The following is a 26235-nucleotide window of genomic DNA, read 5'->3' as shown; positions in this document are numbered from 1 at the left end:
ATAACCCCACATACTCCAAATATTTGCGAGGTTGTTTAAAGGAAAAGGGATCTGAATGACAAGAAAATGACACAATGTGAGTAGAGCGGTGATGAAGCGATGATTTCAATGTTCAGTATTCGCTTCGTTTGAAGGGCGGGTTCAGTCAACAGAGTGGGCGCGCTCCCGCGTCGCCGTGTCCATATATGGTTCGTGACGTCAAGCGCCGGAGGTTCCATTCATATAAAACCGATGGGACGGAATCCCCTTGGAGGAAATGTAGACTCAGGCACAGTACGCAGGGTTCAGTAGGCAACCTACACCCCTGAAAAACACCATCCACGTCCCTACTACAAACATTTCACGCCGTCGCTCCAACATGAAGGTCTCCAGCATAGACTGTCGACGCCTGAGGAAGATCATACGGAAGGAGTGTGGAAGTTGTCTCATTGTGGACTGTAGACCGTATTTCTCGTTCTCCAGCTCGAGCATCCGAGGTTCCGTTAACGTGAACTTGAATTCAGTGGTGGTCCGGAGGTCCCGCGGCGGTCCGGTGCCTCTCCAGTTTGTCATCCCCGACGAGAAAGCGCTCTTTCGGCTCCGCGAGGGCAGCATCTCCGCCGTCGTGGCTCTGGATGACCGCACACCTCATTTACAAAAACTGAAAAAAGACAGTATTGCGCAGATTGTCATTAATAGTTTGTCGCACTTGGCGAGTAGTGCGAGCATCTGCTTCCTAAAAGGTGAGTAAAGATTGCTCGATCTTTTTGGTGAAAGTTTTTTCGAGAGGAAGTGTTAGAATATTTGTCAAGCTGTCACTTTTACGTTTCGGACGACGATTTCAGGACAAAGCAAACCAAATCATTTTATGTTTATAGTAGTTTGAATGTATCGATTTATATATCGAAATATGTGTTTGTATATAATTTTAGCGATTTGTGTTTGTATTTTATATTAATTTAATGCATTTTATAATGTAACAGCGATTTTATTGTAATAAAGAATAACAAAATCATATAATTAAAAATAAAATATATAACATTTGACAATGTAACGTTACAGCAAATTGTGTTTTATTATAATATAAATAATAAAATAATATAAAAATAATATAATGAAAATTAAACAAAAATGTACTATAAATGAACTATATATATATTCATATTAATTTAATGCATTTTACAGTGTAATAGCGATTATTTGTAATAAAGACTAATAAAAATCATGTAATAAAAAATATACTCACTATAAAATGTAATACAATGAATAATTAATTAATATATATATATATATATATATATATATATATATATAAATTTATTACATGATTTTATTAGTGTTTCTTACAAAAAAATCGCTGTTATATTGTAAAATGCTTTAAATATATTATTTTATGAAATATATAAATGTATATAGATATAGATATATATAATATTAAATTTACAACGTAATGGCAAATTGTATTTTATTGTAATATAAATAAAAAATAATAAAAAGATGACATAATAAAAATAAACAAAAATGTAAAACTATAAATATTCATATTCATTTAATGCATTTTAAAATGTAATAGCGATTTATAAATAATAGTAAAATAATATTTTTTTAAATAATAAAAAATTATATATATATATATATATATATATATATAATGTATTTTACAATGCAATAGCAATTTCATTGTGATAAAGATTAATAAAATCATGTAATAAAATAACATAAATAATTATATATATAATTTTACAACATAATAGTAAATTGTATTTTTTATAATGTAAATAATAAATAATACAAAAATGAATAAAATAAAAAATACCAAACAATATTAAAATATATATAAAATTATATAGGCTATATATATATACTTTTACAACGTAATAGCAAATTGTATTTTATTATAATATAATGAATAAAATAATATAAAAATGAACAAACAAATATGTAAAACTATATTCACATTAACTGAATGCATTTTACAATGTAGTAGCGATTTTATTTTGTATTAAAGAGTAATAAAACCATATAATAAAAATAATAATTATATATAGTATTTAGTTTGGTAGTTTGGTAGAATAGATCAGATTTTCGTCTGGTTTTCAAGAGATAAATTCTGTTTGTGCGTCAAAGGATGGATGACTCAGAAAGGGAAGTATGAGAGCATGAGAACCAGCACAGCAATATTTATAGCTTTACCATATCATATTATTACTCCTTTCAATGATAGCAGTGCATTCAAATGTACTTCAGCTTGTTAGGATGACATTTGGAGCTTAACAAGAAGATTTCGATTCATTTTCCCAAACACTCTCCCTCTGTTGGTGGGATTTTCTTCTTGTCTCTCACGCTCTGAAGCTCCTGATAAGCTGAACGACTCAACAATCCTTGACAACTCATAATAACAGCGCTTTTTCTCATTCCAGGAGGCTACGAGAACTTCTATTCCCATTACCCCGAGCTTTGCACTGAAACCAAGTCTGTGGACCCGAGCGAAGACAAAAGCGAAAGAGGCGTCAGCAGTCACTGTGACAAACTGGGTTCTCACCACAAACCAGACTATGATCAGGTAAGGGAGAAGAAAGCGAGCTGTTGTTTCCTCATTTCAACCCACTTCCACCGAAACCACTTCCTCTTAACTGTAGGAGTTTCTGCAACAACTCCCACTCAAATATGAGTCGAAATACAGAGAAAAGACCTTGTGGTTAAACATACTACTCTATACTTTTAAATATAAGTGTATGTAACTCAACCATCCATCTACCCAAACCAAAGACCCCCCTTATAAGCCTTCAAAGACATCCAACGGACATCTGAGGAGCTTTTATGTTTGACCTTTGGTCTGCCGTTCAGTTTTTATGATAAGGTCAAGCGGTGCCTGTACACCAGCTGTTTTTCTATGGGTGTTGAATCAGTTTTGAGAGTTTGAGAGTTTCAGTTTTGATGTTTGTTGTTGTTTTTCAGGGACGGCCGGTGGAGATCTTGCCTTTCCTATACCTGGGCAGTGCCTATCACGCCTGTAGACAGGACTATCTCAGTGACCTCCGCATTACAGCGCTGCTGAACGTCTCACGCAGGGACTCGCGGCCCGCCAAAGGACAGTATGACTACAAATGGATCCCGGTGGAGGACAGTCACAGGGCAGACATCAGCTCACACTTCCAGGAGGCCATAGATTTTATTGGTAAATATTGTATATCTAATATAGTTTTGTGTTGTGTTTGTGTGTGTGTGTGTGTGTATAATTTAGGTTTGAATTATTTATTTTAATGACCATTTAATTTTTAATTTTGTGTTTTTTTATTTAAAATTTAAATCATCATTGTTATTTAATGCTGTATTTTAATTATAATTTTATTTAATTATTATTATTTTATTCATTTATTTTTGTATTATTATTATTATTATTAATTCATTTAAAGCAGTTTTTTAATTTAAATATTGTAAAAAAAATAAGTAATTTTTATTTAAGTTTTATTTAACACATTATTTTAGTACTATAATGTTTATTATAATATAAATATTTATTATTTCATTTAATACTTTTAATTAATATTTATTTAATTAATTTAATTATGTGTATATATTATATATATATATATATATATATATATATATATTTATATAATGTTTTTATTTAAAATTTAAATCGTTATTTTTATTTAATGCAGTTTTTATGTTTTAATTTTTTGAAACAATATTTTTTTTATTTAACAGCATTTAATACTACAATGTTTTTTATACTATATATATATATATATATATATATATATATATATATATATACATAATTTATTTATTTATTTAATATTTAAATCATTATTTTTAATGCAGTTTTTAATTCTAAAACTATTTTATTAATTTATGTATTATTATTATTATTATTATTATTAATTTATTTAAAGAATTTTTCATATTTTTACATTTTTTTGAAAAAATACATTTTTTAGTATTTAACAGAATTTTAGTACGACAATATTTATTATACTAAAATATAAATATATATATATATATATATATATATATATATATATATATATATATATATTATCTTTTTTATTTTAAAAAGGTTTTAGTTATTTAATTATTATAATTACCTTATTTAAAATGTATTTAATTATTATTATTATTATTATTATTATTATTATTTATTTATTTAATTAAAGCAGTTTTATTCATTAATGCCATTTTTATTTATTTTAAATATTTTAGGAAATAATTAATGTATTTTTTATTCAACAATTTTATTTAACAGTATTTTAACGGCTATTTAATACTTAAATTTGTAATTTAAATATGTAATATAAATTTGAATGTTTATTATTTAATTAAATATTTGTATTTAATATTGATCTGCTGCATCAAACAAAATACTAAAGCTACTAAATTTCATATAAATAATTTACTTCTACTTTTTTTTTGGTACATTTATTTATTTTTATATTATTATTATTTATTGATTTAAAGCCGTTTTTATTTATTTAAAAAAAATATTTTAAAAAGTCATTTATTTGTTTTTTAAACACGGTTGACTAATCTGCGCACCTCAAAGTCTCACTGTTGGTTGTGGTCAAAACTGATATGACTTTATGACTTGTTTCACTCTGTTAAGAATAAGATAAGAATAACACATTTTAACTCTCAACCTCTTCACTGTTATGTAAACTTCTCCCGCATGTCTAAAACCATTACCAGAACTGAACACGGACCTATAGATAGTGGAGCTTATTTCAGGCCGCTTTAAAATAAGACTTCCTCTGCTTTACTAACACACAATTTCCATAATCCGACTGGACGGCACCTTTATTTACACCAACAAATCCCATGTTACTCGTACTTGGGGAAATGCAATTAATACCAACTCCTACTGACAAGAAAAAATGACACATATAGATCAAGAGAGAGATAAACGAATGGCGCTGTGACTCACGATTTAGACTAATCCAAGATCTTGCGTATCATAGGCGTGGCCAGTGTGTCAGTGGATGAGTCGATGATTAGTAGCCTTAGGTGTGTTTGTGGGCTATGAATGGACTGTCATGTGTTTTGTAGGTTGTTCACAGCGTCTTTATCAGGTGAATGTGTTTACACAATGATCCAACAGCTATTTTAAGGCTATTTATGGGTGATTTGAAGGAAGCTTGTCAAAAGCAAGGCCATATTTGAAATTAGACTTCCCAAACTCTGACCGGTGTTCATATTTCATGCTGTCATTCAAGGACCTTGACTCGCATATCCCACATTTTATTCGATTATACCCAAGTTTCATTTACATTTGCCTGAATATAGACAGTATTACGTAAGAGGCCGTGAGGCAATTTGGTCTCCCGCAGGAAAAGCGATAGCAGTGAAGTGAAAGAATAATCCATCGAAAGCTTGGGCTAATGAGTGTGTGGTAATATTTAGGCGCATTAGCGAGTGTGATAGTCATTATGACGCCCACAGCTCGGGCCCGCTCTGCTCCAGATGGGCTTCAGGCGTGATTCACACCAGCAGGTTTTGTTTTAAAAAGACCAGCAGTGAGGGATCTCGCTCCAACACGCGCGCTTCGCTTCTCGGTGTGTGCGTCGTTCGGAGATACGAGGCTGGAATCTGCTTAGCTGTATTGAATTAGACAGGAATACGCAATCGGAGCTTTCCATAATGGTGTGAGTGTGTGAATTTATGGATTTGTGCGTCAGAACTTTCGGGTGGAAATGAAACTGATATGACATTATGATAAAAAAGGGTCAGGGAGGAAATGAATTTAGCTCAGCGATAATGACAGAGGATATCAGGAGAAATGTGAAAGATAACCATGATTACGTTTCACTCGTTCCCTCTCACAACTCTATAACACCATTTATACACATTGTAATGTTATGTAAAAACGTTATCCACCTTATTCTTCGAAACTACAAACCAGCATGTTCATAAATAAGATAATACATTAAAATAATATGATAAGACACACCAGTTTGTAATATCAAGCAGCAAAACTGTTTTATACAGCTGAAAATAGCTGGACACCGATGACACCGGAAGCCTGAACCAAAAAGTTTTCAAATGTCCATAAGTCATTCGTACTCTATAAGAAATTATTTTTGTGTTGAGTACAAGAAAATACTATTTCAGTCATTTTTAGTTTGGTATTTCTTTAAATTTATTAGCAATTTCTGAGTCAAATTGTTTTAAAGTAAATCCTACAACAAGTTTTCTCAGTGATTTCCCGCAAAAGTCTGAATGTTTTGTCTCTGTGGTGTTTTCAAAACATTGCTTTGTTTATTTGAAGATTCGACTAGTCCAGCATAGCAACCAATGGTACGAATTTGGAGGCGTGGCTAGTTGTTTGACTGGCCAATGGCAGATAAGAGTCGTGTTTGGGGAAACTTGTTTGCAAACCTTTGTTATTATTCTGTCTGGTGCCACTACTTTACCTTTTATCATTGGCACTACTTCACCTTTTTAGCCTGTGTGTCCCCATGCTGCCTTCCGCGCAGCACGATTTTATTCACGCTGGAAGGTAGCATGGAAACCATGGACCAAATTTTCACCTCAGATAGGGAACCAATCACAGAAAGGGGAGGGAGCAGCAAGACGATGACGCCTTCTATGCGACTCACCGAAGATGGTTTGCTGCGTCCCAATTCGCCTACTTATACTACGCCCTAAAAGTATGTACTCTTTTTGTGAAGAAAAAGTACATACTTTTGAGTATGTAGCAGAATAGTAGGCGAGCTTTGGGACATACTACTTCGTCATAACTGCTTTTTTAACGGACGCTCTGTTGCTTAGTTACCTGAATCCTGTCACTGTTTAAACTGCCCTGTCAATCATCACAGTTAACATTATCTACATTTCGTTTAATTTAATTTCCTATCGTAACAGAGAGAAATGAAGAGGCACGTTCTTTCAGGAGTCTTTCATGCCGAGAACTCTGCTCATGTTTGCATAATTATGCATTTAAACGTTAATGACCAAACCTATCTTTATAAAAGTTCATAATGTTGCTGCACATGAAATATAACGAGGATAACATTTAAAAAATATATTTTTTATCAGGTTACACACTGATTATTTATCACTCAAACCCCTTTCTCTACCTGTCCGTTGGTCGCGCATATCCTCCACGTTTGTAGTTTTTTAACACTTTTTATGCGTGTTTGTAGTTCTAATCGAATCCTCGTTCACCGCGCAATGTGTTGTGGGCAATATTAGCCGTTAGAGTGTGCGTTGATCCGCACTTCGAATTCTGAAGTCAAGTAGTAGACCATCCGGGAATCTTTGGAATACTTTTTTGAACATACTACGATTTGGGACATACTAATTCTATTTTCGAATACTATTTAGGACGGATAGTATGCGAATTGGGACGCAGCATTTGTTTATAACTATGGATCCAGCATGGCAGCAAGTTATCATTCGATGCAGCCGTTCACATGTCGCGCCTAAAAACGCGTGGAAAACGCTAGGCGCGTCGCTTTCTCCTTTCCAAACCGCTCTGTAGCTTGCGCATGGAAAACGCGAGCGCTTCCATTATGCGCGCGCATACCGCGCGTCTACATTTGAAATAACTTTAGCGCGCAAAAGACGCGACGTGTGAACGGCCCCTAACGGTGCGTTCACACTACAGCGTCAAATCCACGCTCAGTGCCGCTAGCAACGCTAACGCCACTGCTTTGGGGAGTGTCTAATTTAGGGCTGAGCACGCCTCTGAAAAACAATGTTCACACCCTGTTTACGTTCCATTGTCTTCTTTTAACGGCGGTTCGAAAACTAAACTGTAGCATATAATGAAAACATGCAAAGTACATTTACTTTTGCTTGACTTTTTCAATAATATGTGATTTCAGCTCAGTAATCCACCAGTTTCAGAAACACGCATCATAATCTTGCCTTGCCTACTCTTCACAGCGATTGGTTGTCGCCGGCGTTTTGCGCTCGAAATTTGCATAAAGTTGAGGAATGCCCAACCTTTTGACGCTCTCAGCCGCTCTCAACGCTTTCTCCGCAACGCTTCCAATCCCAAAATGCACCACGCGACCGTTTACGCTCAACTTCCATATGAATGAATTGAAAACGCTCGCTTCGCCCCGCTCGCTACGTGCCAGTGTGAACGCACCGTTAGATAGTGTTCGAAGTAGTTTAGAACGCAAGTTTATTTTGAAAAAAGAGCAACTTTTGGCGTTAAACCATCGCTCTGTATACGTCATCCGGTATGATTGAAACGATTGGCTATGAGCTACGCACAGGCGCATTTGATAGACATTCGTAGCGCCCAATAAATGGCTCTGGGCATTCGTAAACCACGCCTCAAATACGGGAAAATGAACATGTGGTTCCCAGACCACGAATCATGACGAAGTCATAACGTGGTCTGGCGTTAGCCAGGCTATCACCTTTTTCCAATTTCTGAGTGAAAGTTTGAACATTCAACCAGTTCAGCATAGCAACACTGGCTCAACCAATAGTCTGAATTTGAAGGCGTGGCTATTTGTTTGACTGGCCAGTGGCAGATAAGAGGCGTGTTTGGGGAAACTTGTCTGAAAACAGTTGCTATTATGTTGTCTGGTGCCACTACTTCACCTTTTTTTAATTTCTGAGTGAAAATTGTTTTAAAGTAAATCCTACACAGACTTTTTCAGTGATTTCTCTCTAAAGCTTGAACATTCAATCAGCTCTGTTCACCCTGCCCCCTCTTCCGTTTCTGTGTATTCGGTTGCACGTTATCATCAAAAATAAAACAAATCCACTGCGTCCTCAGTGGCTCTGATGTCAGGAGAAAATTAAGTCTCTTATGTTCTCTCTTTTGTTAAAGGAGTAGTTCACTTTCAGAACAAACATTTACAGATAATGTACTCACCCTTTTGTCATCCAAGATGTTCATGTCTTTCTTTCTTCAGTCGTAAGGAAATTCTGTTTTTTGAGGAAAACATTTCAGGATTTTTCTCTCCATATAATGGACTTCTATGGTGCCCCCGAGTTTGAACTTCCAAAATGCAGCTTCAAAGGGCTCTAAATGATCCCAGGCGAGAAAGAAGGGTCTTATCTAGCAAAACGATCGGTTATTTTCTACAAAAAATTACAATTTATATACTTTTTAAGCTCAAATGCTCGTCTTGTCTAGCTCTGTGTGTACTCTAGGTAAAGATTAAAAAGTATATAAATTGTAAATGTTTTTAGAAAATAACCGATCGTTTCACTAGATAAGACCCTTCTTCCTCGTCTGGGATCATTTAGAGCCCTTTGAAACTGCATTTTGGAAGTTCAAACTCGAGGGGCACCATAGAAGTCCATTATATGGAGAGAAATCCTGAAATGTTTTCCTCAAAAAACATCATTTCTTTACGACTGAAGAAAGAAAGACATGAACATCTTGGATGACAAGGGGGTGAGTACATTATCTGTAAATTTTTGTTCTGAAAGTGAACTACTCCTTTAACTTGCAAATTAAACAAAGATTATTGGAGCACAAGAAAACACTATTTCAGACTTTCAGACTTTAATTCTGTATTTATTTTTAATTCGCTTGCAATTTCTGAGTGAAAACTTTTTTAAAGTAAATCCTACACCAAATTCATTCAGTGATTTACCTCAGAAGTATGAATGTTTTGTATATTATTTGTTTAAATAATTGACTCGTCCAGCATAGCAACAGTGGCTCAACCAATCGTGTAACTTTGGGGCGGGGCTATTTTGTTTGCCTGACCAATGGCAGATGAGGGGCATGTTTAGGAAAACTTGTATGAAAACAATCGTTATTTTTTGTGTATTGTGCCATTTCTTTCTTTCTTTCTTTCTTTCTTTCTTTCTTTCTTTCTTTCTTTCAATAATCATTTAAAAATGGGCACGACTCTGTTGTTGTTTTTTCTGGAAATTATTTAATTGGGTATTTTTTTTATTTACTAGCAATGTCTTATTTACTAGTAAAGTGAATCCTACACACACTTTTCAGTGATTTCCCTCAAAAGTCTGAATGTTTTGTCTCTGTGGTGTTTTTAAAACACTGTTTGTTTGAAGATTCGACCAGTCCAGCATAGCAACACTGACTCAACCAATGGTGTGACTTTGGGGCGTGGCTATTTTGTTTGCCTAACCAATGGCAGATGAGGGCCATGTATGGGGAAACATGTTTGAAAACAGCCATTATTTTGTCAGGTGCTGTCAGAAAATCAAAGCGGCTTGATAAGTGAGACTGTTTTGGTGTATTAGGGTTTATAAAAAGGAGTGAATGGATATCATTGTAGGGCGGTTGTATCTACGCACATTATATGCAAACACTATGTAAAAGACTGTCTGTATTTTTGGTGACTCACACTGTTATTTCGAGAGCTTTGATAATGAATTCATTTTCTTTTCTCTCCACAGAACGTGTGAAAGCAGAGGGAGGTAAAGTGCTGGTCCACTGCGAGGCTGGAATCTCTCGTTCTCCCACCATCTGCATGGCGTACATCATGAAAACCCAGCGGTTGCGCTTGGAGCAGGCCTTTGACGTCATCCGACAGCGGCGTGCCATCATCTCTCCCAATTTTAGCTTCATGGGTCAACTACTGCAGTTCGAGTCGGAGGTGGTTTCTTCCACGCCTCCGTCCGTCACTCCTGCCGCTCAGGAGACACCCACCTTTTTTAGTGGCAACTTCACGCTCGAAGCCGAGAACTTCGAGTCCTCGGTTTTCACCTTCCCTACCTCCTTCCTGACACCAATGCCCATCCAGCCATCGGTTCACCAGTTCAAACTGAGTCCAATAACTGCGCTGCCTTAAAATGGCTGCCTGACTCGTCGCAGTCTCAGTGTACTTGAAAAAATAAAGGATGGGTGGACGGAACAAAGCAATGGACTATCACAGGGAATAAAAATACTTATGTTTTCATATTTTTCAAAAAAAAAAAAAAAAAAAAAAAACTCATGGAAGACAGTGTTTGCTTTTTGATTTTGTTTGCCTTAGAGAAAACCACTGCACAATGATTACACTGCAATACCTGCCTTAGCTCGATGATGTTCTGCCTATAACAGCGCCTAGCTGGGCTAATTAAATTATTATTATTTTTTAAAACAGTTTCTTTTTTATGAATTCTGAATCTGTTAATAAACGTTTTTACAGAAGTGTAACATTTTTCATTGGTGTTGTTTTATTATCAGCAAACACATTCTGCAGATATTACTCAAAAAATATACTTCAGTCAACAACAATTCACGAAAACCCATGCCTTTGTTATTATACTGACAAACACTATAAATGTTTGCCCTCACAATTGAGTTTAGGCCACAGTAAAAAGACACAACAGTGACCTCTGCTGTGATAAATACTCCAGAAGTATTTATGAACTATATATACTTTGAAGTGAAACATACTTAAGCCCTTTTTCACATCACACCCAAATGCAACACAAATTTTTTTTGGTGCTCATTTATAACTCACACTGTAGGCACATAGAAAATTAGAGTTGACGCACAAAACACTTTGAAAATGCGTTATGAAAATATAAATCAACAACAAAAAAAAAGAGCAGTAAAAGCTTTTGATGCAATATTAAAATATCAGAGCAAAATACTTCATTATAAAATAAAATAATTAAAAAATTAATTCTAAATGTGCATTGAACTTCATTAGAGTTTTGCATGTAGGTCTACAAACAGCAATTTCTATTCACCAAACCAAACTGAATCCAGATAATTGAGCAGTTTGAATTATAAATTACCATTTGGATATGAATTTTATTCATTATATATTCCCTCCTTGTGTAAATTTAATTAAACGAGGATTAGGTTTGTGATAATTCTAAAATAATGATAACCATTTTATAACGTACATAATGTAACCCTGGAAATCAAAACCAGTCTTAAGTAGCAAAGGTACATTTGTAGCAATAGCCAAAAATACATTGTATGGGTCAAAATTAGCGATTTTTCTTTTATGCCAAAATCAAAACTTACTTTTTGATTAGTTATATGCATTGCTAAGAACTTCATTTGGACAACTTTAAAGGCAATTTTCTCCGATTTTTTTTTTTTTTTTTTGCACCCTCAGCTTTCAGATTTGACCTATCCTAATGTAATCCCAATTCCAATTACTTTTCCTCCAGAAAGTAAAGTAAGGGATTACTTTGAATTTTTATGTAATTTAATAACAGTGACTTCTAATGTAGTTTCATGCCCATTCTTAAACTAGTAGAGGTTGCTATAGTCTATAGGATTTAAAAAGTAATTAGTAAATACATAATCCAATACTTTTGGAGAGAGTAATTAGTACAGTAACCTAATTACACTGTTGAAGATGTAATTATTTATTAAATACTTACCTGACACTGCTGGTAACCGATAATAATATTCTTTTTTTGTTTCTGTATAGTGGTGCAGTTTGTTTACGTGTGGAAAAAAAATTGCTATATTGACTCGATACTGTATTTAGCCTATATACCTTACGAAAATTAACCATGGTTTTATAAAGGGTTTGCACTTATGTCACAATTTGGTCAGTTACCTGGATGCGCGGCCATATTGGAGAGACTCGGATGTAAACAACAGCATGGATTGCACGGTTAATGTACTGCTGAATACGTTGCTCTGCTAATTTATGCTGTCTGAATGACAGAAAAAACATGTGGAAGCTGCTAAATCATATAGAGAAGGACTTAGTAAGTATGAAAGAGTGCAATATTTTGACAAACTAAAGTTAATAGCTGATAAAGATACGTACAAGCAGTATTAATTAAGATATTATCCTAATATTTCACCTCCCTGACTGGAAATGAAAAGAACAAACATGAAAGTTGTCAAGATTCTTGCTTTGGAAATCCTGGTTTGGGCCAACCACAAACGCCTTTTGTTCCTCAGACAGTTTTTTTCCCACTCTTCTACTTGATTTATTATAACTTTTGGCAGTCTATAGTACTCCAAATGTTTTTCCCGATTAGTACAGCCCAAAATACGACAATAATTGACCATTTTTAGCAGAAATAATCATCAAAATATGCAAGTTTAGTTTGGTTCAGTGGCATTGTTTACATTCAGTGCCGCCAATATGGCTAGTAAAAGTGTAGTAACCATGTTTTTTGGCGTATTGATTACCATTTGTACAACAATTTGTAGTTTTAATACAAATACCACGTTTAAACTATGACTAGTCTAGCAAAACCATGGTTTAACTAGAGTAACCATGTTTTTTTGGTTTTATTTGTGGTAAATCCATGGTTAATTTTCGTAGAGGAAATAACACTGGAATACTATGGTGCTTTTCTGTTGGTGAAATGGATTAAAAATGGGGAAAAAATACTAAATGAAAGATGTGAAATGAAGTATGATGAATCAATGGTAATAATGAATGAGCATAACATGCTTTACTCAAGTGTTTATTCTACAGAGAGCATCTGTCTTGGCGCCCAATCTCTACCTCGAATGACTAAACTAACTTGACAGAAATAGGGGTAGCGTTAAATCTAAAACTGATATGAAACTAATGAAAAAGCTTGGAGCTCATTAAACATTTAGTTATTAATAAATATAATAAGATTATGTTGATATATGAAGTTCGTGCGCTCCATTTGCTGTTGCTTTAGACGGTTATATTAAACGATAATTATAACTCCCCCTAAAAAGTCAAGTAGTCTCGTCCGCTCGTCCCGCCTCTGCCGCCATTTTGACTGTTATGTCTGTTTCGTGAGGGGAGGGAAAGTAAAATTTGATCGTACAGAAGAGTAAATATCGGACAAATTTATCCAGTGTGCAAGTGTATTTATCTTCACCTAACCCTTCTTCTCTTTGAGGAGGAGGGTGTTTAATTTGACTTGAGTCGGCTGGTTTCTGAGGAGAGTTTTGTGCATAAGCCGCCATGTACATTAAACAGGTAAGTGACTGAGATGCGGCTCACACGCTGCGTGTGATATTATGATTTATATGTTGAAAATTGCGATTCAGCTAATTACTAAGATATATTAACTGTCAAATGTGCACAGAAACGCATTTTCCTTTATCTTAAGCATGTTGAGTTGTAAGTTTTGACGAGTGCATGGCCTTCAATGAAGTTAGCATTAGCTTTAGCATTAGCTGTCAAAACCAGCAAAACATTGCATCAAAATTATTTATGCCATCTGTATATTAAACATTTACTACTGAAGTTGACTTTCGTTTGCCGCTGATGTTCAAATGTAAGCACGCTGCTAAGTAGAAATGAACTTATAACGGTAGTTAATACTAACAAAGAGTTAACGTTATGTGTTATGTAAATAGTTAATAACGTGCTGTTGGACGTACACAGATAACTCATATCTCTGCAAAAACAAGTTTAGTTTTGCATTACTTCTTGTTTGAGATCTTATTTGACTTTAAGCATATTTGGCTGAAAAGCATTCTGACAGGTTGTATTGCTATAACACTGTATTGATGTTATATTTAATGTAAAGTTTTGTGAAATGTGTTTTTCAGGTTATTATTCAGGGGTTTCGCAGCTACAGAGATCAGACTGTGGTTGATCCCTTCAGCTCCAAACACAATGTTATAGGTAAGTCTGACATTTCATCATAGTAGAAATATCTGAATGAGTTATAAAAAAAAAGTACATTTTTAATAGGCTTCGATGTATAGGTTTCTATGTGAATCTGATTGGGCTGAGGTTTGAGATTTTAGGTTTGAAGCAAAAGAATTTGATGGATGAATAATGTGTTTCAAAAGCATTCACTGAGTATCATTATCTCATTTTTGACTGAGATGTTTATGTGAGTCAAAGATGTTAAGTTGTTCATATCAAAAGAAATTTACAAAAGTCCATAGAAAGCACATTAAATGTAAGTTAAGTGTCTACTTTAAGGTTTCAGATAAGTTTTTGGAGAATAAAATGTCAATTTGGTTGAAATAATGTTACATTGTCATTCAGTGTTACACAATATTTATGTAAAAATTCAAACAGTATGTTTATTCTGACTTGTACGTATTAAAATATATATAAAGAATAAGAGAGCATAATACATTTTATTGTGTTTTAAATAAGTTTACTGACAAATAGGCAAAACCTAGGATAGTGGCACATTTTAAAAATGTAGAATTACACCTAATTAGTATTTGGGGTGAGAGTAATTTGTCTTAATATGTCATAAATTGATTTTTGTTGTAAATATGCCTGATAAGATTGTTAGATTGAATGACATTTTAGTTGGTGTCTACTCTAAATTAGGGAAAATGTATGATATTTATGTTTTGCTCAGAAAACAAAAAAACAAAAATGCAATTAAATTAAACAAAAAAAAAAAGTTTTTTTTTTTTTTGGATAAACAAGAACAATTTAAACGGGGTTTCCGCAGGGCATTAAAAAGCATTAAAAGTCATTAAATTGATTTTGTGAAAATTAAGGCCTTAAATGGCATTAAAAAGCATTAAATTGTTTTATACAGGCATTAAAACTTTAGATAGTGTTGAAGAAACAAATATTACCAATTTATCTTGAATGTAGCCTGTATAATTAATAACTTTGATTCACTGTCGCGAAGTATGATAAACACGGAAGCAGTTTGGTAATTGCTTCTGGCCGGTCCAAAATTGTGTGACACAGACTTTTTAAGAGCGGTCAGTTTTAGCCTCTAAGAGTTCAAAGTTTCTGAAATTTTTCTGTTCAGAATTGATATTTGAAATTTTGAAATCTGCAAATAAACGCTGACATTTTAAGCTGTCTCCTGAGCCATTTCTAATTATGTTCAGCAGAGTCATGTATGTTCATTGTTGCCTCATTGTAAGACCGCATGAAAAAAATGCATTATAATATACACGCATTCATACACAGCCGTGTTAAGTTATTTGTTGCGTATGGCATTAAAAATGTTAGAAATGGCATTAAAAAGGGCATTAAATAAGATTTGAAAATCCTGCAGAAACCCTGTTAAAGTAGTATTACACTTATTGCTTTTATGCTTAAACCCTTTTTTATCTTTGACCCATGTGTGTGTATATATATATATATATATATATATATATATATATATATATATATATATAGTCAAAAATAAAATTTGCTGAACTACTATATTTTATCATTTGTGTATAGTTTTTTTGTCACATAGATAACCATACATGACATGTAGTATAATACAAAAATATAATACAAAATTAAAATATAGTAATATAATATAATATAAAAAAAAAGAAACTAAATAAGAACTTTACCTAAAAAAACAATATTAAAAAGTAGGAAAAGAGTATGTTTATTTATAAATATTTAATGTGTATATAAAAGGTAATCAATATTTCATTGATTTTTTTTTTTTTTTTTTTTTTTTTTACAGTTGGAAGAAATGGATCAGGAAAGAGTAACTTCTTTTATGGTAAGTAAAACTTAATTATTATTATTATTATTATTTAAAGTAGTTTAATACATTAAAAGACTGATATGTGGGTAAATAGTTTGTGATGATGATTTTAATTTTTTCCCCATCAGCCATTCAGTTTGTACTCAGTGATGAGTTCAGTCATCTTCGTCCAGAGCAGCGTCTGGCTCTGCTTCACGTGAGTTATTTTATTCTATTCTATTCTATTCTGTTTATTTCATTTATATTCTATTTAAAAAAAAAAAAAAAAAGTATGAAGTTAAAGGCACAATATGTAAGTTTTCGCCGTCAGGGGTCGCATTTTTTAAAAACAATAACAGAGGCGACGTTCTATGACGCAAGTATGGAGCGTGGAGCGATGGGAAATGTCGTTTTCACAAATCATGTTCACGGATGAGATGCTGTCTTTTTTGCCTACCAACCTGATTGAGCGTCACTAGAAGAAGCTATTGTAGATAGTGTTTGAAGAGGCACTCCATGTCTAACAGAGAACTGCTTAACTTTACACTTACTCACACTAGGCACAATTGCCTTGAACCGAGCCTGAGCGCGATTACCCCCGCTAGCCACGCACTCAAGCTTCGGCCGAAACACAGTTACGTCATGTACGAGATAACGGAGAAAATCACCTTTTCTAATATTTGACCTAATAATTCATAATAATTCATTTATGCCGTTCATTGGTTTTCACTTGTATGTATCAGAGAGTTATTACGGAGAGTGAAAGAATACGAACGTTAGTTAAAGAATTTGCAGTTTTACTCGCAAACTACAATTCCTGTTCATCGATAAGGAGAGAACCAGACCCATTATAAACTTAAATATACATTACTGAATTAAATTATTTGAAAAGTGTAGTGTGGTGGTAATAGCAGGATACGTTTGCGGTCATAATGATGACAGTAGTAGACACAAAATAGTATTTTTTTGTGCTCCGACACGGTTAGCGCTTACATGCGTACCGCCCTGAGCCCAACTGAACTGCTCTCTGGTCCACCCCTTTCAGCCGGGACAGGGCCAGCTTAACGCACGGAGCACTCACACAAGTCAAACGAACCGGGCTTTGGGTACGGTTTAAAACGTCTAGTGTGAGTACACCCTTACATTTCGCGACGCGTCAATTAACAAATACCTATAACGATAGTCATAATTTTAATACAGTAACATTCTTTAATTCTTAGAGTAGCTTCATTTATATTTGTTTAAATTAGGGGTGTGCGATATGACGATTTTTGATCGTGGACGATTAAAATGTCTCCACGATCTGCTTTTGAATAAATATCGTAGTATCGTGCTACAGTGTGCCTCCGTCTTAATATACTGTACATTCACTCACGGGACACTGCACTTATTCATATTCGCGATCACAAAAGTACATTATTTGAATGTGCTTCAAAGTCTTGCCGGTAAAATAACGCCATTTGGTCCGCGCGCTGTTCTGGCATGCGCTTCATGAGCGCGTAAACCTGAAGCACGTGCGCTAAAAGCCTGTCAAACAGCACCTGATTACTAAACTGAGCTATCTTTGGCGTTTAATTTGCTTATACTGTCAAAAACACGCAAGGATTACATATAAACACAGTCGGTTGTCTAAAGTGAAAGTACACAGTTAAGAGAAAAACGGATGCGCGCCTGTATAGATGCGTGCAGCTCTGCAACAGAGCTAAACATGCTGTCGATTGTCATTAAAGGGACAGTACACCCAAAAATCTTGTCACTCACATGTCCTAAATCTCTATTAATTTTTTTCTTGTGCTTAACACAAAAGAAGATATTTTGAAGAATGTGGGTAACAGTAGCTGGTCCCCACTGACTTAAAATAAATAAATAAAATATATGGAAGTAACTGGGGACCCAGCAACTGTTTGGTTACCCACATTATTCAAAATAAGTTTTATGTTCAGCATGTTTTATGCTTAAAAAAATGCGAGAGTGAGTAAATGATGACATAATTGTCATTTTTGGGTGATGATACGCTAATAAAACAAAACGCAAAGGAAAATCACTCACTGCTCTTGACTGAAGAACTTCAATACAGTTGCTTTAAATGTTGCTTCTATGTATAATTTATGTATATAATGTATATAGTGTTTTATTTTTATATTTGTTAATTAAATTTCTTGAATGCTACTGATAAATACACCGACTGTACCTGAAAATTAAAGCACTGTTTGTTTTATTTGTATAGTATGTGTATATGTAACATGTAGCTTATCTTTGTTCTCATTTTTTAAAAACAAAGAAAATAATGACAAAGATTTTTGTCTTCGCCCACTTTGGCTTAAATATCTGCCATTCTTTTTATTTTATATTTTGTTACCTTGTAAGGTTTTGGTTTTAAAATAGAAAAATTAATTTGGCTGTACTACTCAGACAACTTGTAAAAAAGTAAAACCAACATGACAAAGAATCGTGATAAAATCGTGAATCGTGATATTTCTTGAAAAAATCGTGATATGATATTTTTACCAAATCGCCCACCCCTAGTTTAAATCACCTGTACATGACTATTACTTGCATAATAAATTATATATATTTGCTTAGCTGTCTATTAAAACTAGTGGTGGGCCGTTATCGGCGTTAACGTGCTGCGTTAACGTGAGACTCTTATCGTGCGATAAAAAAATATCGCCGTTAATCTATTCTCAAAGTTGGGTTGGGAGCTGGGTCTAAACTACACAAGCTATGATGACTTTCACCTTAATAGTTTAACGCGGATGTATACCAAAGACTATAGAATATGGTCGCGCGTTTACGTCTCCTCCGTCAAAACACAGACGGGGTCGCGTCGTCCTCCATTCATAAAAAACGAATCTACTATAGCGAAATGCCACGTAAATTCGTCGTTTTTTGGATTCATAAATCAAATGTTGGTCTGTCACTTAATTCAAATCGCGATATGGACTAGTGTATGTGAAAACTGAAATGCAAAAAGACCGTTTTAATATGAATCCGATATGTTCCGTTTGCCTAGCTGTATGAATGAATGGTGGAGACGAGCTTTTACTACACGCATACTGAAACACACGTGACGCTCCCGGTAATTTTTGGCATTTGCATCTCACATGAACAGATAAACTTAATCTCCAAAACTGCTGTGAGTGTCACTTTTACCGTTTCATTTGAGAAAACTAGCATCATATCATACTGTATGACACAGAGACTTCACGGCAACCTGTCAAAATAAAAGTACGGTGTAACATGTAACCCCCCCCCCCCACCCCCAAAGCTGGAAACGTAGGGGAAACGCTGGCTACCATAGATATATATATGTAGATGTATATTTTTATCACACTGTACAACAATAATACTGTTTTTTTTTTTATTACAGTAAGGGCTAAATTTAGGGTTGGGTAGGTGTTGACGTTAAAAAAAACACAATCTAATAGGTAGAAAAAATAATTTCATTGTTAGTTAGTTAGTAAACACAAGTACATCTTATTGAACATAATTTATTTTCATCAACAAATTATCATAGAACAGCTTTATGAGCTTTATGATCCATTCTCAAAGACTTACTTTTAGTCATTATTTGGGTAGCACACATATTCTGAATGCCTTCAGCAGAATTCAAATTAGCCATTTTAATCTAGATTAATCTAGATTAAAAAAATTAATCTATGCCCACCCCTAATTAAAACACAGGCGAGAGCCTCTGTCCCAAGTTTTTCGCAAAGCTCTCTCCATTTCAAAAATGCCACGCCGATATTTATTCTAGTTTTATTTCTGTGTTTGTACCAATGCCTTCTTGCCTCAGTTGGTGTATGTCTGTGTTTTTATTATCATTATTTTCTATAGGGGTGGGCGATATGACCTAAAATTAATATCACGGTATTTTTCATCTTTTGAACGGTGACGGTATAATATCACGGTATTGCTTTTTTTTGGTACATTTTGGGAGGAGTAGCCTGTCCTGTCCCTTTAGTATGTGAATAAAGTTAATATTTTTATAATTTAATAAGTAAATGGTAGGTATCCTTATCAAAAAGAGACATGGGAGAGTATTATGCATTCTCAACATATTTATTTTGCAAAAAACCTAAAGATCTTACTTAACAGTGTACAACAAAACAAAAATTATTTTTTATTGAAATTTAATTTCTGCAATATATAAAACCTTTAAATAACTGACGTGAAATCAACCCATAGCAACAGTTTAAAAGTAGACCAATTCTGTGGGGAAAAACGCGGACTTGGCAACCCTGCATCCAACACGAGCTGCTGGCGTTGATGTCATTGCACACATGAGTACGAAATTTTCGTCCGAGATGTTTGCACGCAAAAAAAAATACAGGTTATGTTAATCAAGTTTACACACTGCCTCTGAAACTTTCGTTTCAATTTGGATCTTGTTTGATTTTCTGCATTTTCGCATCCATAATAAGCATTTTGATAAGGATGGCGAACTAAAAAATAAGCATTTTGATAAGGATGGCGAACTAAAAAAAAAATGCATACGAAAATCGGACTCAGTGTACAATGACCTTTAGATTTGAATGATCATGGGTCGAAAGTAAAGAGAGATGACAAAATAGACTGGAGGATTTGCTGCAATCTTGTATTTACTGACAAATATCTATTATAAGATGTGCTGCTCCCTTTACAGAGTGTGCGTTATTGCAAAATCGAAAGTAAAAGTAAACAGCGCGAGCACTCATTTAAAAGCGATTTCTATACCCTGCATATTGAAAGTGCGAAAATGATATACAATATTAGTTCGCCTCGCGAAGGCTCAATTTGTGATCCGCTGTGGAAATCCTTCGGCCGGCCGTCGGGAAAAGTCCCGGTCGTCCCGATTGCCATTCCGCCCCTGATATAGGCTACAGGCCCGACCTTTCTTCACGATGTTTCACCAGTCGTTTAATGGCCACTCCCCTTTTACCTACCACCTGCAAAGCTGATACGAATATGTTTTACTTTTTTATTTACAACAAGATATTTAGTATAAGGACAGGTATTCAGACCACAACTGAACGTTTGAAGAAAATTTAATGCCTTATTATTTAGAATTAGCTATTATTGATGTAAATGCAGCCGTTTGAAGCACATGATTTATTACGGTATTGACGGTACTAGAAAATCCATGTCGTGGTGCAATATCACACCGGTGCTGCCTATGACACTGGTGTACCGCCCAGCCCTAATTTTCCATACTTAATCGTGATCCATGAGAATGCACAACAGCGGCATAATTACTTTCGCATTTGTCCACATGTGTTGCCATAGTATTCTAAGCGGAAACGAGGATAGCGCGGATATTGCGTCACTGATAGGCGACAATGACCAGGGACGAGTCATTATTTAAAACTGGAATTTCTCTGGATTTACAAATCCTTGAGAACTTCTGAGATAACCAAAGTACTCAACTGCATGAAATATATAACACTGTGCGAGTGGTTTTTGGATATTTTATTACAACATTCTTGCATATTGTGCCTTTAAGTTTGACTAAATAAAAAATCAAAGCTTATGAATTTGATTGTTTTTATTTTATATGGGCCATTCTACAGAACTGGTCCAAACTGCTGTACAACAACTAAAAAACACATTTAAAAAGCATTTAGGTACACCATTTTCTATAAAGTAAACACTTTTTCGAGAGTTATTTCATAACTTTTAGATTTTATATTAGTAAAACTGTTCAGAACTATCCATGTGCTGATTAGCATCTTTGAGGTAGGACCAAAAATATCTAAAATTGTCACTACTGAAACAGTCACAACTATAACATTTAGTAAAGTTAGACCGAAAACGTTTGTTGGAGTTTTGGTAGTGACATTTTTGTTTTTTTGGGTGTTATTCCATAAAAATGTCACTACCGTAAAGGTCCTTGCACACTGAGTCTGAAATTTTTGTATGCATTTTTTCGTATTTGTCATCCTTTACTATCAAAATGCTTGCTATTGATGTGAAAATGATCCGAATTTTTTTTATTTTTATGACAGACGAAAAGTTTGTGTGACAGTTTAACCAAGAGAGTGTGTAAATGTGATTGACACAACGTGAAATTTTATTTACTTTTTAATGTGTGAAAATTTCTGATTCTGTGTGCAAAGACCTTAACAGTCACAACCAAAACATTTGGTGAAGTTCTGATAGTGGCATTTTGTTTTTTTTGTGTTATCCCATAAAATTGTCACTTCTGCAACAGTCACGACCAAAACATGTTGTCATTGTTTCAGTAGTGACAAAAGAACATAGAATTCTTTATTTGGAGGTAAAAACTCAATTTTAGTACAGTAATGCAACTTTTTAGTATTTTAGTATATTTTGTAGTGTTTTAGTATGTGGGTTTAAATTCTGTAATGTGATGTTGTCGCTACTTAGGGCTGTTAAAAAATTATTATCACGATTATTTTGGTCAATATTGTAATCACTATTATTTAACACGATTATGACTGGGTCCAAAACTTTATATTAATGATTAATTTAAAGATAGCAATACAGCAGAAAAACAAAACAAAACAGTGCTTTAAAAAAAAATTCCTGAATACTTGTATGCAAATCTAAAGTAATCTAACAGCCTACTACAGAAATTGAATGTAATTATTTCAATGTAAAATAAAACCACGTCTTCACTGTAATATTTAAACATGCTTTGTCTCTTATTAAAACTACAAAAGTCATTCATTCGAGAGCAGTGAGTGATTTTTCTCTTTGTTTTTTTACGTTTTATTAATACGTATCACAGAGACAGCAGAAGGGATGTTATTTGTTGCCGCTTCAAAAGCCACATAGATCCAATGTACTGTTACACACGTATTTTCATTCTCAACTGTTTATAATCATTTAAGTCACAACTGACAAGGGTTTACATGAATAATCACCAAGCGCATCATTTAGAAATACTGTTGTATTTGACCGTTTAGGCGTGCCCCTTGTGCTAAAAGATAACTTTACATGTCCGTGTTCTGCTCTGTCTCTGAGCGCATACGCGGAACAGAGCAAGTTTTCCTTCGTGCTTTTAAAAAACACAACATCAAAAAAAAACCATTAATAAATCAAGCACGTCACGTTCCGCTGGAAAGGGGGCGGAATGGGGCGCAATAATCCTTTCTTCTCGAATACTGTATTTTCATGATTGTTTGAAGCAGAAATCGAATTCGAAACTGAATTTCGATTAATTGCACAGCCCTAGTTGATACCCAAACAGTACTGTCACTACCGAAAATATGCAGTCAAAACCGAAACATGGGATGTTTTGTCAGAAATAAAGTATATTGAATTATCAGCTTAGATGTTATGATAGTGTTTGGTTCAGTGTATATATAAACTAATGAATCCGTAAGTTTGAATCAGTATGATCAACTAGAAACAAAATACAACAAATCTCATAAATCACACTTAAGATATTGTTACAATTGCAACTGTGTTATTGATTTACCTTTGTAAACTTTCTCATAAAATATATATTTACAATGAAGATGTAAGTAAAATCTTAATAGGTCTTAACTTGTCTTATTAAATCATATGTTAGTATGTTTCGGTAGTCACAAATTTGGGGAGAGCACAAATATTCTAAAACATTCTGAAAATACAGTATGAGAATTAACTGCACAATTACTCGAAATGTGTACCTTGGATATTATACAATTTGCATACATACAAAAGTTTTTGTCAAGAAGTTTCCAACTCTGACTTCGAATCAATTCTGTAGAATAGCCCATTTAAAATAATTTTTTTACTAACCATGCTAAACTATGTACTTCCATGTAATTTTCAGGAAGGCACTGGTCCTCGGGTCATTTCAGCCTTCGTGGAGATTATATTTGACAACTCCGACAACAGGCTGCCGGTAAGAAATTTGTCTTAAATGTTGAGAAGTGCACTAAAGTAAAGACAGGCGAGTAACAAAACCCCATTGCTCTCAGATTGATAAAGAGGAGGTGTCTCTGCGTCGTGTCATCGGCGCAAAGAAAGACCAGTACTTCTTGGACAAAAAGATGGTCACGTAAGTTTAGTTCCCGTAACATATCAGAAGACATTTGACTGCTTAGAGCTGTAGCTGAATGTATTGTGTTCTCTGTTTCTTAGTAAAAACGATGTGATGAACCTTTTGGAGAGTGCTGGTTTCTCCCGCAGCAACCCTTACTACATTGTCAAACAGGGAAAGGTACGCAAGTAACACTAATGCTCATTTACAAACAAGTACGTGGCTTTTTCGTTCTTCAGTCAAAAAGAAATGAAGATTTTTTTTTTTTGTGGAAAACATTCCAGGATTTTTCTCCATATAGTGGACTTTAATGGGGATGGTTGAAGGTCCAAATCGCAGTTTCAATGCAACTTCAAATGGCTCTATGCTTAGAAAATGACTGATCTTTTCGCTAGTTAAGACACTTATTCCTCGCCTGGGATTGTATAGAGCCCTTTGATGCAGCATCGAAACTGCAATTTGGACCTTCAGCTCGTTGGTCCCCATTGAAGTCCACTATATGAAGAAAAATCCTGGAATGTTTAACTCAAAAACCTTCATTTCTTTATGACTGAAGAAAGAAATGCATTCGTCTTGGATGAAATCAGGCTGAGTATATTATCAGAAGATACTTCTAAAAGTGAACTAATCCTTTAACACATTCTCAGAGTTTGTTCACTCATTTCATTGTCTCAAACATGAAAACAGATCAATCAAATGGCAACAGCGCCTGATTCTCAGCGTCTGAAGCTGCTCAGAGAGGTGGCTGGAACCAGAGTCTATGATGAGCGCAAAGAAGAGAGTATTTCGCTCATGAAGGAAACTGGTAGGATATGTTTCTGTTCAGATGTGTTATTAATGTAAAAAGCCATTTATTATTAATAAATGCCAGAAACACTGCGGTAGATGCTTTTGCTGTTGTGTTTTACGGTCAGAGTTTGTGACGTGTAGTTTGTTCTTGTGCGTATGTGTGCAGAGGGAAAGCGAGAGAAGATTAATGAGCTGCTAAAGTACATCGAGGAGCGTCTGCACACTCTGGAGGACGAGAAAGAAGAACTGGCTCAGTACCAGAAGTGGGACAAAATGAGAAGAGCTTTGGAGTACACCATCTACAACCAGGAGCTCAACGAGACCCGGGCCAAACTGGATGAGGTACACGCGTCAATTCTTACTTGTCATCACGTTCCCGATCTAATTCGGTCATAACAGTGAATTACCTTAGCATTCAGCACTGTATGGTGCTTTGTTGCTGATAAGTTAAAGATGATGTGATTGTCTTCTTCTAGTTGTCCAGTAAGAGAGAAACCTGTGGAGACAAATCAAGACAACTGCGAGACGCTCAACAAGATGCTCGAGACAAAGTGGAGGTAAACTGGGCTGTTTAGTTTGTTCTTGTTTTGGAAAGGTGCTAAGAACGTTGTGTTCAGAACTAGGTCCAAGCAAGTGTCAGACAGCCTAACGTCATGGTGAAACATTTTGCATGGGAATGTTCAGAAAACGGAAGAAAAAAAAAAAAAAAAAATCCTGTATACTGCACTTTATTTTTAACAAGCTTGTGCAGTCACACATCGATACATAACAAAAAGCTTTTAGATTAACATTCACTGATGAATCAAGCATCATAAAACCAGGAACATTCTTTTTAAATTTTCTAGACAGTTTTAATGGTTAAATTAGAAAAAAAAAAAACTAAAACATGTCTAAATAGTCCAAATCATTAAACTTACAGAATTGAACAGTTTATTAAAAGTTTAACAAACATTACATTTTAAGGCCTTATGAAATACCCCCCCCCCACCCAAATTCAGTTTTATTAAAATAAAAAAGGCTTTATCTATTTATTTTCTCGCTTTCTTTCTTTCTCAAATTCAGTTTTATTTATTTATTTTACCAAATTCTGTTTTCCATTCATTTTCTGGCTTCCATTTTAATGGTTTCATTAAATTGTATTAATCAAAACCATCTCTCATTAATTGATTTTATAAAAAAAAAACATTTATTATTTAATTTCTTTTTTTCCCTTCTCAAATTCAGTTTTATTTTTTAACCAAATTCTGTTC

General features: G+C 34.4%; 2 protein-coding genes across 2 annotated transcripts in view; both read left to right on the top strand.

Moving 5' to 3' along the window:
* The first annotated feature begins 241 nt into the window (after window positions 1-241).
* On the top strand, window positions 242-11056 carry dusp5 (dual specificity phosphatase 5). The gene is made up of 4 exons (XM_073844239.1): window positions 242-722; window positions 2400-2542; window positions 2938-3157; window positions 10321-11056. The coding sequence occupies exons 1-4, from the start codon at window positions 359-361 to the stop codon at window positions 10713-10715; spliced, it is 1122 nt and encodes a 373-aa protein (XP_073700340.1). The 5' UTR covers window positions 242-358; the 3' UTR covers window positions 10716-11056.
* A 2540-nt stretch (window positions 11057-13596) lies between these two features.
* smc3 (structural maintenance of chromosomes 3) overlaps window positions 13597-26235 on the top strand; it is a 38627-nt gene continuing 25988 nt past the window's right edge. Inside the window, exons 1-10 of the mRNA XM_073843823.1 lie at window positions 13597-13796; window positions 14375-14450; window positions 16222-16260; window positions 16374-16441; window positions 23987-24058; window positions 24135-24214; window positions 24298-24376; window positions 24884-25001; window positions 25152-25327; window positions 25462-25542. Coding sequence (XP_073699924.1) covers window positions 13782-13796; window positions 14375-14450; window positions 16222-16260; window positions 16374-16441; window positions 23987-24058; window positions 24135-24214; window positions 24298-24376; window positions 24884-25001; window positions 25152-25327; window positions 25462-25542 — 804 coding nt within the window. The 5' untranslated portion in view covers window positions 13597-13781. The remainder of the gene's footprint in view (window positions 13797-14374; window positions 14451-16221; window positions 16261-16373; window positions 16442-23986; window positions 24059-24134; window positions 24215-24297; window positions 24377-24883; window positions 25002-25151; window positions 25328-25461; window positions 25543-26235) is intronic.

Source organism: Garra rufa, chromosome 7 (genome assembly GCF_049309525.1).
Source record: "Garra rufa chromosome 7, GarRuf1.0, whole genome shotgun sequence".
NCBI classification, from domain to species: Eukaryota; Metazoa; Chordata; class Actinopteri; order Cypriniformes; family Cyprinidae; genus Garra; species Garra rufa.
The sequence above is the reverse complement of the archived record's forward strand: the minus strand, read 5'-3'. Positions and strand labels throughout refer to the sequence as shown.

What these genes read in the sequence shown, in the direction of transcription:
- dusp5 (XM_073844239.1), top strand. Translation starts at nt 359, where the DNA reads ATGAAGGTCTCCAGCATAGACTGTCGACGCCTGAGGAAGATCATACGG. An exon ending in ACAAACCAGACTATGATCAG is followed by an intron (nt 2,543 to 2,937) that starts GTAAGGGAGAAG and finishes GTTGTTTTTCAG; the next exon opens with GGACGGCCGGTGGAGATCTT. An exon ending in GGAGGCCATAGATTTTATTG is followed by an intron (nt 3,158 to 10,320) that starts GTAAATATTGTA and finishes TTCTCTCCACAG; the next exon opens with AACGTGTGAAAGCAGAGGGA.